The sequence below is a fragment of the Cygnus olor genome, chromosome 31 (assembly GCF_009769625.2).
Source record: "Cygnus olor isolate bCygOlo1 chromosome 31, bCygOlo1.pri.v2, whole genome shotgun sequence".
Classification (NCBI taxonomy): Eukaryota; Metazoa; Chordata; class Aves; order Anseriformes; family Anatidae; genus Cygnus; species Cygnus olor.
In genome coordinates this window covers 81519-96524 of record NC_054088.1, presented here as the reverse complement: position 1 = coordinate 96524, position 15006 = coordinate 81519, and the positions used below count along the sequence as shown (strand labels likewise).

The window sequence follows — 15006 nt, the reverse complement described above, 5'->3', positions numbered from 1 at the left end:
TGGGGGATTCAGGTGGAGGAAGATGGAGTTCCCAGGGCACCTCCACTGCCAGCAGTGCTCTTTATCCCTGCAACTACAGTCCAGCCCAGAACACGAAACCCCTTCAAAGACACACCCCTTCTTCAGTGAATTCCTGAGACTGACCCAAAGTTGAAAAGGCCATTGGGAACCCAAGATACTCTCCATTGTTCCTACTAGACAGCTGAACATCCATTTACCATCCTGGGTCATCTGTGGCAAATTCAGGCTGCAAGACTCAAGAACAGGACACTTCAAATGCCTGAGACAGAACCCATCACCTTGCCCCACTTTGGGAAATCGTCCCCTTCCAACTATGGGTATGAAAGTGAAAAATGTGAAGTGACCCATCAGGTCAATGCACAGAGTAAGGAAGAGTCATACATATTGTGCTGTAGTGGTAGAAGGCAAAAAGCATTGCATTGTGCCTCAGACTAATGAAGGAGACCTAATCCAGTTCATCCACAAGATACAGAAAAAAACTTGAAGCTCAGTGAAGGATGTTGAGTTGTGGCCTAAAATGAAGAAGGATGTTGATTACTGCTGAAGGAACTGTCCTTTTGTGCCATCACCAACGCCAATTACACAAGAACTGCATCACACAAAGTAACCCATCCCACCCTGGCTCTGTCATCCCATGAGGCAGAGGACAGGGAGGTGACAGCCAAGGGACGCATTTGGGTGTGGAAGGTGGGGTCCAGCAGAGACAAGCAGTCAAGGCAGTGGGGTGGGAGAGGCCAGGAGAAGCAGCAGAAGGGTGGTGCTGCTTGTGAGGACACGTTTGTGCCAGCAGCCTGAGTGGGCAGCAGCTGTGCGGAGGTGAGGGGAGGCCAGGAAGCACATGCCAAGAACGCTCCTGCCAGCGGAGACAAGGCCAGGGCTGAGGGCAAGGGGAGAGGCAGGCCCAGGGCAGGGTGCTGCAAGGGCCATGCTGAGATCCCTGCCCCTGCAGCAGCCGCACTGGCCCTCAGCAGCTGTGCTGGCCGGCACGCACTGGGAGGTCCTGACGTGCATCAGAGAGCAGCAAGGAGGGCGCTGGAGAGGGCCGGGGTGAGGCGGGTGGCAGAGCCCCATGCAAGAACTGGCTGGAGTGTGTCTACATGCACAAAGGGCAGGCAAGTTCTGCACTAAGTGCAGGTTGTGGGGTTTCAAAAAGGTTGTCCTGAATCACAATAGACTCTTGTGTTTCCTTTGCGTGCTCTTTCCTCACAATTCCTCTTGGCACTGAAGAGCCCTTCTTAGCCCATGGGCTCCTCACATTCACCTTTTTCTTTGGAATACATTTTCAATGGTCATTCACTAGATGAGGAACCACTCACTGAAAACCCTGACTCTCACACTGTCCCCAGAGTTCCCCTGACACCTCCTGTCAGCTCCTGATTCCTCTCTAGGATGCCATTTGCCATCAACCCCAGGATCAACGGAACGCTCCCAGGCAGAAAAACCAAAGCAAGTTACTGTTTGCTGGGCCATGTGTGCAAAAAAGAAGACAGCTCCCAGCCCAGCCCCTTGTCCTCTGCTGATCACCCTGAGACACTAATCCATGGTGAAGTACAGAAAAGTAAAAGACCTGTTCATGCAACAGCCCCTTGGTTGTATTCCTGACACCAGTTTTGGAAGAGGTGTACAGAGACATGGCAGAGATGCCACTGTAGAGACAACAGGATTGTCACCAAGGTACATGAGATCTGAGAGCTAACACAAATACAAGTGCACAAGAGGAGAGCGTGGACATGAGCAGAGAGCAGCACAGAAAAGACCAGGTCCTGCTGCTGGCCATGGCCATGTCTCCAGGGAAGCAGCAGCTCTGACCTGAAGGGAGCAGAGAGGCAGAGCCCCGCGGGCAGTGAGGGGCAGCCCCGAGGGCCACTGGGGCTGCTCCTCCATGTGGCAGCTGGGCTCTTGGCTTTGAGCCCCTCCTGTGTGCTGGGGCTGCTCCCCCAGCTGCAGAGGAGATGGGAAGAGATGGCAGCTGAGACCAGTGAATTTCTGATGGCTTCTTTATTGTCTTTTTCAATACACGAAGCCTAGTTCTGTAGGTAGATTAGGTGACTTTGTGAAAGTAAATAAAATGATTAACATACAGGACACCATGAATAGAATGAAATCAAAATCACAGGTTTTAGGAAAGGAAGAAGAAGAGGAAGAAGAGGAAGAAGAGGAAGGAGAAGAAGAAGAGGAAGAGGAAGAGGAAGAGGAAGAGGAAGAGGAAGAGGGAGGAGGAGGAGGAGGAGGAGGAGGAGGAGGAGGAGGAGGAAGAGGAGGAGGAGGAGAAGAAGGAGAAGGAGAAGGAGAAGAAGAAGAAGAAGAAGGAGAAGAAGGAGAAGGAGAAGGAGAAGGAGAAGGAGAAGGAGAAGGAGAAGGAGAAGGAGAAGGAGAAGGAGAAGGAGAAGAATTAAAATCTATTTTATTAAGAGTCTTTTCAGATAAACTGTGTATCACGTTACTGTTAAAGGCACATTATGGATGCTGAAGAAGCAGGTGTCCAAAGAGTTTCCACAAGGCATCCTTAAGCTCCTTGTTTCTCATGCTGTAGATGAGGGGGTTCACTATTGGAGGCAACACAGAGTATAAAAATGACACCACCAAGTCCAGGGATAGGGAGGAGATGGAGGGGGGCTTCAGGTAGGCAACCATGGCAGTGATGACAGTCAGAGAGATGACGGCCAGGTGAGGGAGACACATGGAAAAGGCTTTTTGCTGGCCCTGCTCAGAGGGCATCCTCAGCACTGCCCTAAAGATCTGCACATAAGAAAATGCAATGAAAACAAAACACGCAAATGCTAAACAGAGACTAACTATAAGAAGAAAAACCACCCTTAGGTAGGCATGTGAGCAGGAGAGCTTGAGGATCTGGGGAATTTCACAGAAGAACTGGTCCACAGCATTGCCTTGGCAGAGGGGCAGGGAAAATGTATTGGCCGTGTGCACAACAGCATTGAGAAAGGCACTGGCCCAGGCAGCTGCTGCCATCTTGGCACAAGCTCTGCTGCCCAGGACGCTCCCGTAGTGCAGGGGCTTGCAGATGGCAACGTAGCGGTCGTAGGCCATGACGGTGAGAAGGCAATACTCTGCTCCAACCAAGAAGACTAAAAAGAGGACTTGGGTAGCACACCCTTGATAGGAAATGGCCCTGGTATCCCAGAGGGAATTGGCCATGGCTTTGGGGAGAGTGGTGGAGATGGATCCAAGGTCGAGGAGGGCGAGGTTGAGGAGGAAGAAGTACATGGGGGTGTGGAGGCGGTGGTCGCAGGCTACGGCAGTGAGGATGAGGCCGTTGCCCAGGAGGGCAGCCAGGTAGATGCCTAGGAAGAGCCCGAAGTGCAGGAGCTGCAGCTCCCGCGTGTCTGCGAATGCCAGCAGGAGGAACTCAGTCACAGAGCTGCTGTTGGGCATTTGCTGACTTTGGACACAGTTGTCTGTTGAAGAGGAGAAGGCAGAACATAGTTAGAACAAACTTCTCTGAGGAAAACCTATTGCAAGACTTAGAGCACCTACCAGCCTGAGAATCTCTCTTTGTGGGAGAACCTTTCTGCAGCTCTCTTGCTTAAGCTGTGGCTGCTGCTGGCTGAGAGTGGCACTGGGATCAGTGGCTGCACTGGGCTCCAGAGGAGTCCTTCCTGATGTGCAACAGGAGGGAAGCAGGAACCTGGGGGAAACTCAAGTTCAGTCCACTTGTCAGGTCAATGAGCTTTGCAGTGTTGTTTCAAAACACTCATCTGAATGCAGAGTTGCACAGGCCACTGCCCACCAGTCCTATTCTAAGCTGCCCTGTATCTCCCATCTTTGAGCTGCAGGACCATCCCATTCAGGTGTTTCCCTGAGGAGAAACAGGAGACAGCTGAGAGCAGAGAAGCCCCAGTCCAAGCGCAGCTGGACAGAAACCTTACCTTGTCTCCAGGTGCCTGAGCAGGATCTCAGCTCTTCCTTCCTAGACAGGGGTGCGGCCTCACTCCAGCTGCCCACAGACAGCCATCCAGCAGCACAGACATGGCCTTAGCATGGAGCCATCTTCTCCTTAGGGCACCTGGACAACACAAGGATTCCACAACACAGCTGCATTCTGCTGGAGAGCAGCCTGCAGCCCATGAGGATGCCCCACAAACAGAGCTGGATATCTGCAAGCTGGGGTGTCCCAGCATCCAGCTGCACTCCCTGCAGTGTCTGGAGGAGGCTTGGCCACTCTGCTCTTGGCTAACCGGGGGTACCTGGGTTATGGCACTCCAAGGGGCTTCTGTCAGACTCCCTCACCTCGCAGTGCCATCCAGCAGGAGCCTCAAAGCCTACTCCATTGCCCACTGCCCTCCCAGAAACAAGACCCAGAAGGAGACCCTTCCAGGACCTGCAGCTGCATGGCCCTGCAGCCAGAGACTTACTTTGTCAAGGGCTGTGCAGATTTCTCTTGCAGTCAGCTCTCAGCATCCTCCCACTCCCAACTGCCTCCAATCCCTATCTCCTCTCCTCTCTGTGTGTCTGCTGTGGTCAGAGCCCCCAGCCCTGCTGCGCTGTGCAGAGGAGCTGCTCCTGGGCAGAGCTGTCTCTCTGCACCAGGGCCCTCTTGCTAGGAGCTCTCTCTGTCCCAGAAGCCCGGCCCAGCTCAGCACCAGAGGCCCAGCCCAAGGCATTGGAATCACCCCTCTGGTGGCTTTGGTGATGAGCTCACGAACCTCAGGCAATGACGGGCAATTGAAGAAATCTCTCAAGAAGTCCAAGTGTGATGCAAGTTTCGTGCAGTGTCCTCCTGAGGGCCAGCACTGACACAGCCTCCCTTGGAGCTTGTTAGAGCAGAACATTGGAGGCAGTGAGGAAAAGTAGACAAATGCAGTGTGAAGGTGACACTGATGTGTAGAAAATCTGGATGTGTTCCACCAAGCCCAAGGGCCAGGCCTTGACCCCTGGCCCCTAGGAAGGGAGATCCTTTCCCCTCACACCTTGCTCAGGGCTCTTCCTGGAGCAGTAGGAGATGGGGATGTACATTTCCAAGTGCAGGAGAATGGTATGACCCCTGCCTGGTTCATCAAGGGGGATGAGGAGGTCTTGGTACTTTAGCAATAAGCTGTCTCCTCGTAGGCCTCAGTGACAGAGACAACAATCATAGGCATGGACACAAAGATCTCGGTTTGTTGGGACTTGCAGCCTTGCCTATGTTCTTGCTCCTCTGAAGACCAGAGTATCCTAGCATATCCCAGACCTACACCTCTTTCCCTGCTCGCTGTAGACGCTTGTCCGTGTGGTGTCACACCGGGTCTTAGCTGAGTAGCTCATATGAGATCCCTCGTGGTGCCCATGCCCTCCTCCTCCTGAGCACTGCTCACTCAGCAGGGTCCCAGTCTGTCCTGATGTGTGGGGTTCCTCTTCCTCTGGTGTAGGACTAGGCTTTTCTCCTTGTAAATGTCAAGAGGTTTCTGTAGGCAAAATCCTGCAGTTTCTCAAGGTTCCCCCACACTGACACTGTCAGCTGTTAATGTCTGCAGGCAGACAATTCAACCTTCATGTGATGCAGGAAAGTTTGGATAATACAGGAGTAACCAGTTGAAAGGAATTGCAGCACAGAGTCACAGAAGGGCAGGGGATAGAAGGCTGCCAGGTTCCAACTTTTCTGTGCTTCCTTCTCATGCATGCTCTCAGATTGCGTGGAACTGTGTCCTGAATGTTATGGGGCTTTGCAGGTCAAAATTAGAAGGGCCAATGCCCACCTGGAGCTCAATCTGTCTATTACTGTCAAAGAAAATAAAAACGGTTTATACAAATACTTTAATAAAGGAGGATTAAGGAGAATCATCATCCTTTATTGGATGTGGGGGGAAACCTGGTGACAAGAGATGAGGTAAAGGTAGAGGCACTTAGTACCTTCTTTGCCTCAGTCTCTACCAGCAAGACCTTTTGTTCCCCTGGACATTTCTTCCTGCTCGTGGCCAGTGCCAACCTTCCAAGGTGCACTTTGTGGCAGTTTTTTCTCTCCTGCTCTTTTCTACAACAAAACAAAGCTCCATAAGGGTGGAAACCACCCCTAAAGTAGGCATCCCAACCCATCAGCCTTCTTGCGGCCTGTCAGCCAACCAGACAAAAGTCACCTCACCACAATCTTCCAAGCCATGGGCCTGCTGCTGGCCTTGCAGCTTCTTTTGTAGACACACCCAAGCCTTGTGCCTCCTGATGTCCAGTCATGTACTCAAGCAGAAGGGACATGACAACCCATATCCAGGCCTTCTTTCTGTCTGGGTCCTCCTGGGTATGTACGCAGAGGGGATCCCACAGTCAGCATGCCAACCAGGTGTCTTCTGCTGGCCTACCAGGGCCACTGGCAGATGTCAGCCAAAAAGTACAGATCCCAGGTCTAAGTCCAGGGTAACCTGCCACCTACAGACAGAAGTGACCTCACAGTTCCCTTCTGTGACACGTTCCTGTTGCTGCCCTATCAACTGCAGAGACAGAAGTGACCTCACAGTCACTTCCACAGTCACATTCCTCCTGCTGGTGCAGGACATCCTGAGGTAAGGCTGACCTCTCTCTAGTCCTTTAGGGACTAGGGCTCACCATTCTAGGTTAGAGGATAAACAAAGGTTTAATGGGAAGCTTTGGTGTTCTTCTGTGGGTATCAGGTCTGTCATAAGGGTATGGGCAAGCTCTGTGGTTTAGGGTATTTTTAGGTCTGCCAAGAACTTCTCTAGGGCTAAATAGTGCATTTTAATGTTAGTGTTTAGGGAAGGGATTAGGGTAAGCAGGATAGTAAAGGTAAGGAAAAGGGGCTATGGCCTGAGTTTTGCTTCAAGGGATACTTCAAGCATTAGAGTAGTGGATTCCTCTCAGAGTCGTGGAGTAGCATTTAGGTTTAAGGATTAAAATTACTGGTTAAAATAAGGTAAGGGCAATACATGACTGTTTTAAATCAGTGTTATCGTAGCACCTACATTAAATGACCCCTCTTACCTCTACAGAATCATTAATATCTGCTAGCCATGCTCCTCTTCCCACCCCAAAACCTCACATCTCTCTTGTCCAGGCTACTTCTGACCCCCCCATATCTTATTGGGATCAGCTTTCTGATGACATTTAACATCTCAGTGTATCTGTCTCACCTCTATTGGCTACTCCATTCCTGAGAAGGAAGTGGCATTTAGTCAGGAGGGAAAAGGACACAAAGGTCTTTAGGAGCATCCTGCACAACGTGCCCATCAGCTCTGCACCTCCACAAAATTGTGCTTCCTACCTACAAGTTTTGTTTCCGAAATGGCTTCTATAGATCCAGGGTTACCTTTCCCAGGCCCTCACGCATGCTTCAGTTTTGGATGTGTAGGGATGGGATAAGGAAATCCAAGGCACAGATGGAACTGAGCTTGGCAAGGGATGCAAAGAATAACAGGAAGGGATTCTGTAGATACATTGCTCAGAAAAGAAAGGCCAAGGACAGCGTACCCCCTCTGATGGGTGAGAAGGGTGAACTGGTAATGACAGATATGGAGAAGGATGAAGTACTCAGCAAGTTTTTTGCGTTCCCAAGTCTTTCATTTCCCTGAACCCATAGATGGAGGCTGGGGGGCAAAGTCCCACCAACTGTAAGTGAAGAGCAGGTTCGAGACCACCTGACGAAAATAAACATGTACAAGTCTATGGGGCATGAAGACATGCATCCCAGGGTCCTGAGGGAACTGGCTGATGTAGTTGCCAAGACTCTCTCCATCATATTTGAAGAGCCCGGGCTATGGTGTGTAGTCCCTAGTGACTGGAAAAAGGAAAACATCCCTCCCATTTTTAAAAAGGGTAGAAAGGAGGACCTGAGGAGCTACAGACCTGTGAGCCTCACCTCTGTGACTGGCAAGATCATGGAAAAGATCTTCCTGGAATCAATGTCAAGGCACATGCAAGACAAAGAGGTGATCCGAGACAGCCAGCATGGCTTCACCAAAGGGTAAATCGTGCCTGACTAATCTGATGCCTTTCTACAATGGAGTGACCACATCAGACAACAAGGGAAGACTGACCAATGTCATCTACTTGGACTTCTGTAAGACCCTTGACATGGTCCCACAAGATATCCTGGTCTCCAAATTGGAGAGATATGCTTTGGATGGGTGCACCATTCAGTGGATAAGGAGTTGGCTTGAAGGTCACACCCAGAGTGTGCTGGTCAAAGGCTCTACATCCAAGTGGAGGCTGGTGATGAGTGGTGTACCTCAGGGGTCTGTCCTGGGACCGGTGCTCTTTAATATCTTTATCAATGACATGGACAGTGGGATCGAGTGCACCCTCAGGAAGACTGCAGATGACACCAAGCTGAGTGGTGTAGTTGATGAAACAGAGGAAAGGATGCCATCCAGAGGGTCCTGGACAAGCTTGAAATTTGGGCCCCTGTGAACATAAGGAGGTTCAACAAGTCCAAGTGCAAGGTGCTGCACCTGTGCTGGGGAAATCCCAGGCAGGAGGATAGGCTGGGAGAAGGACTCATTGAGAGCAGCCCTGCAGAGAAGGACTTGGGGGTTCTGCTGGACGAAAATCTCAACATGAGCCAGCGGTGTGCACTTGTAGCCCAGAAGGCCAACTGCATCCTGGGCTGCATCAGAAGAGGAGTGGCCAGCAGGTGGAGGCAGGTGATTGTCCTCCTCTGCTCTGCCTTTGTGAGGCCCCACTTGGAGTCCTGCATCCAGGTCTGGAGCCCCCAGCACAAGAAGGATGTGGATCTGTTAGAGCGGGTCCAGAGGAGGGCCAAGAAGATGATCAAGGGGCTGGAGCATGTCCCCTATGAAGAAAGGCTGAGAGAGATGGGGCTGTTCAGCCTGGAGAAGAGAAAGCCCCTGGGTAACCTCTTTGTGGCCTTTCAGTACTTAAAGGGGGCTTCTAAAAAAGATGGAGAGTGACTCTTTGCTCAATCAGATAATGACAGGACAAGGGAGAATGGTTTTAAGCTAAAAGAGGTGAGATTTAGATTAGAGGTTAGGAGAAAATTCTTCACTTAGAGGGAGGTGAGGCACTGGAACATGTTGCCAAGAGACCTTAGAGATGCCCCATCCCTGGAGTTGATCAAGAGCAGGTTAGATGAGGCCCTGGGCAACCTGATCTCATGGGGGCCATCCCTGCTTATGGCCAGGGGTTGGAACTAGATGACCTTTAAGGTCCTTTCCAATATGAGCCATTCTATGTTTCTATGGTCTCACAGACTATACCTCAAGCATGACTCCCATCCCATCAGCCTTCCTGTGGTCTATCACCTGACCAGAACAGAAGTTGCCTCGCCATCATCTTCAATGTCATGCGCATGCTTCTGCCCTTTACGGTCCCTATCTGTGCCACATTCCTCCTGCTGCTCCGTCAGCTACAGAGACAGAAGTGGCCTTCTGGCCTCCTTCACAGCTATGTGCCTCCTGCAGGCTCAGCAGATCCTGAGGCACACCTGACCTCATCACAGCATTCCCCATAATAGGGGTTAAGGGAGGGTATCATTTCTTCACACGTTTAACAACCAAACTTTAATAGCACAAATCACACTTCTAAAATCCGTCTCTCCCATGTTCAGAGAGAAGCAGCAGTGATGACTTCAGTCTGCTTCAAACACCACACCCCAGCAGAGACCCTGCTGCCTTCAGGAGCTGTCAGCCCTGAGGTCCTGGGGACACCTCAAGGGAGCCCAATGGCACAGAGCAAATGATGCCATGGTTGGGTGCTGTGCTGCTGAGCTGGGCCGGGCTCCTGGGCCCAAGGGGAGCTCCTGGCAAGCGGGCAGCGCTGCAGAGAGACAGCTCTGCCCAGGAGCAGCTCCTCTGCACAGCGCAGCAGGGCTGGGGGCTCTGACTGCAGGTGGCACGGGGAGAGGAGAGAAGAAGAGAGGGCTTGGAGGCAGTGAGGAGTGCAAGAACAGAGGGCAGTGTGTGGCAGGACAGATCTGCAGACTCTTGACACTGTGAGTCTCTTGCAGCAGGGCAATGCAGATGGGATTGCCAACGGGGTCTTCTACAGATGTCTCATCCGATGGCTGATAGCATCTGTCAGGATGTGTCTCTCTGTTTCTCCAGCAAAGTGTAGAAGATGCTTTAGAGAATGGCATTTATAAAAGGGCATTTCCAGAGGAAGACTGAGGCTTGGTTTACCTGAAGAGGAAGGGTTTTTTTGGATTCTGTGCTTTCAGATTCTTGCAGTGGAGGGGAATCTCAGTGAGTCTGAGTACACAGCCTGTGGGATGGGGTCTGTGAGCATGGACAGGGAGGAGATGTGGGGACAGAGAACCAACTCCCAGCAGGGACATGGGCAGGCAGCAGGGACACAGACAAGCAGTGAGAGGGAGCTGCTGCCACAAATGCTGTGCGAGGGAGGGCTCAGCACCTCCCTGCCATCCCCTGCAGGGCAGGCACCTTCCCTCCTCTCCCACCAGCAGAGCCTCTGCCCTCAAGCCCCCGGTGTCCCCAGCAGGAGCTGCCTCCTCTGCAGCCAGAGCTGCAGCAGACAAGGGTCTGCTGAGTGTCCATCTGTCCCTCCCTGGCCTTGCCTCCCCTGGCAGCAGCAGCACACTGGCATTCCTCCTGGCTTCTCCAGCTGGCCGTGCTGCTGCTGTTCTTGTTTCCAGGCTGGCTGGGGATGGGGGTTTCACATACACATGGAGTGAGCCCTCGGTGTGCTTGGATGGAAGTGGGGAACGGGGACAGGGTGAGGGGTCTGGAGATGTGCACTTTGAGCCTGGATTCTTCTGCTCCCAGCGGTGTCCTGATTCTTTTTGGGTAAACCTCTTAGCGCAGTTGACCTGCAGCTCAAAGAGACACCAGCACAGGGCAGCTGAGACCAGGATTGATGGACAGGTTGGCTGTGCACTCTAAAGGGCATTCAGCGTTAAAAGGACCATCCCTTTGCCTCTGAGAATCATCAAGGTTTCACTTGGAATGGACCAGAAATGCCCAGGATTTATGCCTTTAAAAAGTCCTCAGGAGAGTGATAGGCAGAAGACAAATATTACAGAAATTAATCCCCACAGTCCTGCTCTGCTGTTGGGTGAAGTGTGAGCAACACTATGGAAAAGCTATTATCATGTGATTGAATCTGAGATTACCCCATGTTCTTCTTTACCTCTAGCTGTAGTGCAGGACTGACTCTTCCGTTGCCCATAGCAAAGTCCACTCTTCCCAGGGACACCCTCAGGCACTGTCAAGCAGAAGCATTAAAGGGATCTGCCAAGTCTCTGCTTGAAACGGGAGAATCATTTTGGGCGGTTAAGAGAGTAATGGAAGAGATAAGTCTATTTTTGGTTCTTTAGCAGATTGGTTTTTCTCAGATAAGTCGTCTGTAAACTATGAATGTTTTTTTTCATCCTTTGGCAGAACCTGTGCCCAAAAATTGCAAATGCCGAACAGCAGCTCTGTGAGCGAGTTCCTCCTGCTGGCATTCGCAGACACACGCGAGCTGCAACTCCTGCACTTCAGGCTCTTCCTAGGCATCTACCTGGCTGCCCTCCTGGGCAATGGCCTCATCCTCACCGCCGTAGCCTGCGACCACCGCCTCCACACCCCCATGTACTTCTTCCTCCTCAACCTCGCCCTCCTTGACCTGGGCTGCATCTCCACCACTGTCCCCAAAGCCATGGCCAATGCCCTCTGGGACACAAGGGCCATCTCCTATCAAGGATGTGCTGCCCAGGTCTTCTTTTTTGTCTTCTTGTCTGGAGCAGAGTTTTCTCTTCTTACAGTCATGGCCTACGACCGCTACGTTGCCATCTGCAAGCCCCTGCACTACGGGAGCGTCCTGGGCAGCAGAGCTTGTGCCAAGATGGCAGCAGCTGCCTGGGGCAGTGGCTTTCTCGATGCTGTCCTGCACACAGCCAATACATTTTCCCTGCCCCTCTGCCAAGGCAATGCTGTGGACCAGTTCTTCTGTGAAATCCCCCAGATCCTCAAGCTCTCCTGCTCAGATGCCTACCTCAGGGAAGTTGGGGCTCTTGTGTTTAGTGTTTCTTTAGTGTTTTCTTGTTTTGTTTTCATTGTGGTGTCCTATGTGCAGATCTTCAGGGTGGTCCTGAGGATGCCCTCTGAGCAGGGCCAGCACAAAGCCTTTGCAACTTGTCTCCCTCACCTGGCCGTGGTCTCCCTTTTTGTCAGCACTGGTATGTTTGCCTACCTGAAGCCACCCTCCATCTCCTCCCTGTCCCTGGACCTGGTGGTGGCAGTTCTCTACTCGGTGTTGCCTCCAGCAGTTAACCCCCTCATCTACAGCATGAGGAACCAGGAGCTCAAGGATGCAGTGAAGAAGCTGTTTTTATTTTTGCTTCTTAAGCATGAATATTGATAGCATTACTGTGATTCATATCATATTGTTTTTATCGTCATTATTATCATAATGAATTTATTAATAATAACCCTATCAAGACTACCAGGCTATTTGAGAAACTGACATGGCAATTTTTCCTATTATTTTTCTTTATTCTTTTCATAAACTTTGATACTGATTTAAATAGTATTATTCTTTACAGGTATACTTCCTGTTCATTAATATATTTACTTTGACTAAATCTTCTAATCTACTTATAGAATTAGGCTTCCAGTGTAGATATCGACATTAAAGAAGCCATCAGAACTTCACTGGTCTCAGCTGCCATCTCTTCCCATCTCCTCTGGTGCTGGGGGAGCAGCCCCAGTACGCAGGAGGGTCTTAAAGCTAGGAGCCCAGCTGCCACATGGAGGAGCAACCCTGGTGGCCTTTGGGGTTACCCCTCACTGCTGGCTGATCTCTACCTCTCTTCTGTGTGGGAGAGTGAGCTGGACTTGGAGCTGCCTTCTTGGTTGCCTATGGCCCAGTAAACAATAACTGGCCTTTGACTTATCTGTCTGGCAGTGTCCCACTGGTGCTGGGGCTGATGGCAAATGGCATCCTGGAGAGGAATCTGGAGCTGCTCTGCGCCAGGCCTCTTGTGGTGGCCTGGGAAGCAAGGCTGGCCATGCGGGCACGCACTCTGTGCTGGGGATCTCCCAGACAACAGACCAGGGCTCCTGCAGCTTCACGGACCTCCATTTCCTGAGCCGTGGCTAGCCCCAGCCCGGGGACTGCTAGGGAGGCCCAGAGCCACCTTTGTCCCAGCAGCTGTGGTGCCTTGCGAGGGGCTGGGGCGACGGTGGCCGTGCCCAGAGCTCCGCAGCAACCTGCAGTGGGCACTGCCCTGGGGCCAGCCCAGCCTGGAGAGGGCAGGGAGATGGGGAGAGGTGGGCAGGGGCTGGGCTGGGCAGTGCCCGGCAGAGGGCAACAGCAGTGTCAGGGAGTGGTGGGAGCATGCAGGGGAGGGCTCCCAGCAGGGCTTGGTGCTGCAGGGCCAGGGCTGCACGAAGGGAGCCCAGAGCTGCAGGGGCAGGGGAGAGGAGGCCTGGTCTCCTGCAGGTCCTTTCTGATAGCTGCAAATCCAGGGAAGTACCTCAAATACAACAGGGTCTCTGGTGGTTTTCCCTGATTGCTTATGGTCAGAGAGCAAAACTCTGCCACAAACCCAGTCATTTCATTAGTACTTAACTAATAAAGCAACTACTCATCACTTCAAATGATTCAATCCCTTCCATAAAATGTCACACAATGTAGATTCTACCATGAAGAAGTATGAACTTTCAGGATGTATGTTCATTGCAGGAGAAGAAATACTGATCTTCACCTGTACTTGCATTGTCATCATTATTCTATCATGGTGTGCTCCCTCATCTTCCAGTCACAAAACCTGTCTTGATTACACAGAACATGCTGAATGTCCCCTTTCCAGCTGCCTGTCTGGACCTATGCACTTCCCATGGTTCTCCTGGTTTGCCCTCCCCTTATTCTTTGATCATTCAGACCACTCTCACCGACCCAGTTGCTGCTTTGAGCTTCAGGTAGAAGCAGCCCAGCTTGCCCATCTATCAGCAGTCTGTCTAATTGTTTCCTTAGCAAGAACCTCATTATTTATTATTGAATTCATATGATGTGGATTAATACTTACACTATAATTTTGTAAGTGGAAACCTTTTGGTTTCCCTTCTGCTTAGGGTTTCAGGTCTCTAGTCAGGGTATGGGAAAGCTTTGTGGTTTAGGGTTGCATTTAGGCCTGCCAATAAGTCTAGGATTAAATATAGCATTTAAATGCTAGTGTTAAGGGCAGGGATTAGGGTGAGCAAGAGAGTAAAGGTAAGGGAAAGGGGCTATGGGCTGAGTTTTGCTTCAAGCGATACTTTGAGTTCTGCATTACAGTAGTGGATTCCTCTCAGGGTGTTAGACTAATGTTTATGTTGAGGGATTAATGTTACTGTTGAAAATAGTGTAAAGGCCATACATGACTTTTTAAAGTCAGTGTTACAGCAGCATCAACATTACATGAACCCTCTTACCTCTACAAATATAAGCTTCCAAGCTCCTCTTCCCTTCCTCTTCCCTACCCCAAATCTCACATCTCTCCTGGCCAGGCTACTCCTGACCTCCCTATAGCAGTCATCTAACTGGGATCAGCTTTCTGATGGCTTTCATTATATCAGAGTATGTGTCTCACCTCTGTTGGCTACTCTGTTCCACAGTGTTAGAGTACTCTATATACTCTCTTGGCTATTCTATTCTTTTACTATGAAAGCCTCCCACGGGAATTGTTAGGGCAGATAATTGGAGGCCATGATTACAGACAGGCAAAGTCTGAGCTGAGACAGGCAAAAGCTGTGCTGAGAAAATCTCATTTTGTTTTGGTGAAGCAGAAGGGCCAAGGCCTGACCCCAGCCACTGGAGGAGAGATCCTGAACCCCCATGTCTCACTCAGAGATCTTCCTGGGGTCTGTGGAGTAGGGGGCGATGCCCACAATACCATGTGAAGGACAATGGTATGATACCTCCCAGCGTTTGCACAGGTTGAGAGGAGAATACATGGTCCCAGTGCCATGAGTATAACATATCTCCTCATAAGCCATGGCTGTGGGGACATAGATGTCAGTGCTGCTGAAGCCTTCCATTCTTGTCAGAGCCCTCTGCCTTCTCCTCTGCAGGCTTTCCTGTGCTGTCCCACACTTCTCTGAAGGC

General features: G+C 51.1%; 2 protein-coding genes across 2 annotated transcripts; one reads left to right on the top strand and one right to left on the bottom strand.

The window, feature by feature from the left end:
• Positions 1-2478: 2478 nt before the first annotated feature.
• On the bottom strand, positions 2479-3414 carry LOC121062517 (olfactory receptor 14I1-like). The gene is made up of 2 exons (XM_040542567.1): positions 3031-3414; positions 2479-2760 (listed from the first exon to the last, which is right to left on the bottom strand). Exons 1-2 carry the CDS (start codon positions 3412-3414, stop codon positions 2479-2481), a joined length of 666 nt encoding a protein of 221 aa, XP_040398501.1.
• A 7926-nt stretch (positions 3415-11340) lies between these two features.
• Positions 11341-12279, top strand: LOC121062516 (olfactory receptor 14J1-like). Its single transcript, XM_040542566.1, has one exon. It carries the CDS (start codon positions 11341-11343, stop codon positions 12277-12279), a length of 939 nt encoding a protein of 312 aa, XP_040398500.1.
• Positions 12280-15006: the final 2727 nt, after the last annotated feature.

Excerpts from the sequence above, each read along its gene's own strand:
- LOC121062517 (XM_040542567.1), bottom strand. The coding sequence starts at position 3,414 with ATGCCCAACAGCAGCTCTGTGACTGAGTTCCTCCTGCTGGCATTCGCA. Across the intron at positions 2,761-3,030 it reads TTGCCATCTGCAAGCCCCTG|ATCTTTAGGGCAGTGCTGAG; the intron begins CACTACGGGAGC and ends TCTTATGTGCAG.
- LOC121062516 (XM_040542566.1), top strand. The coding sequence starts at position 11,341 with ATGCCGAACAGCAGCTCTGTGAGCGAGTTCCTCCTGCTGGCATTCGCA.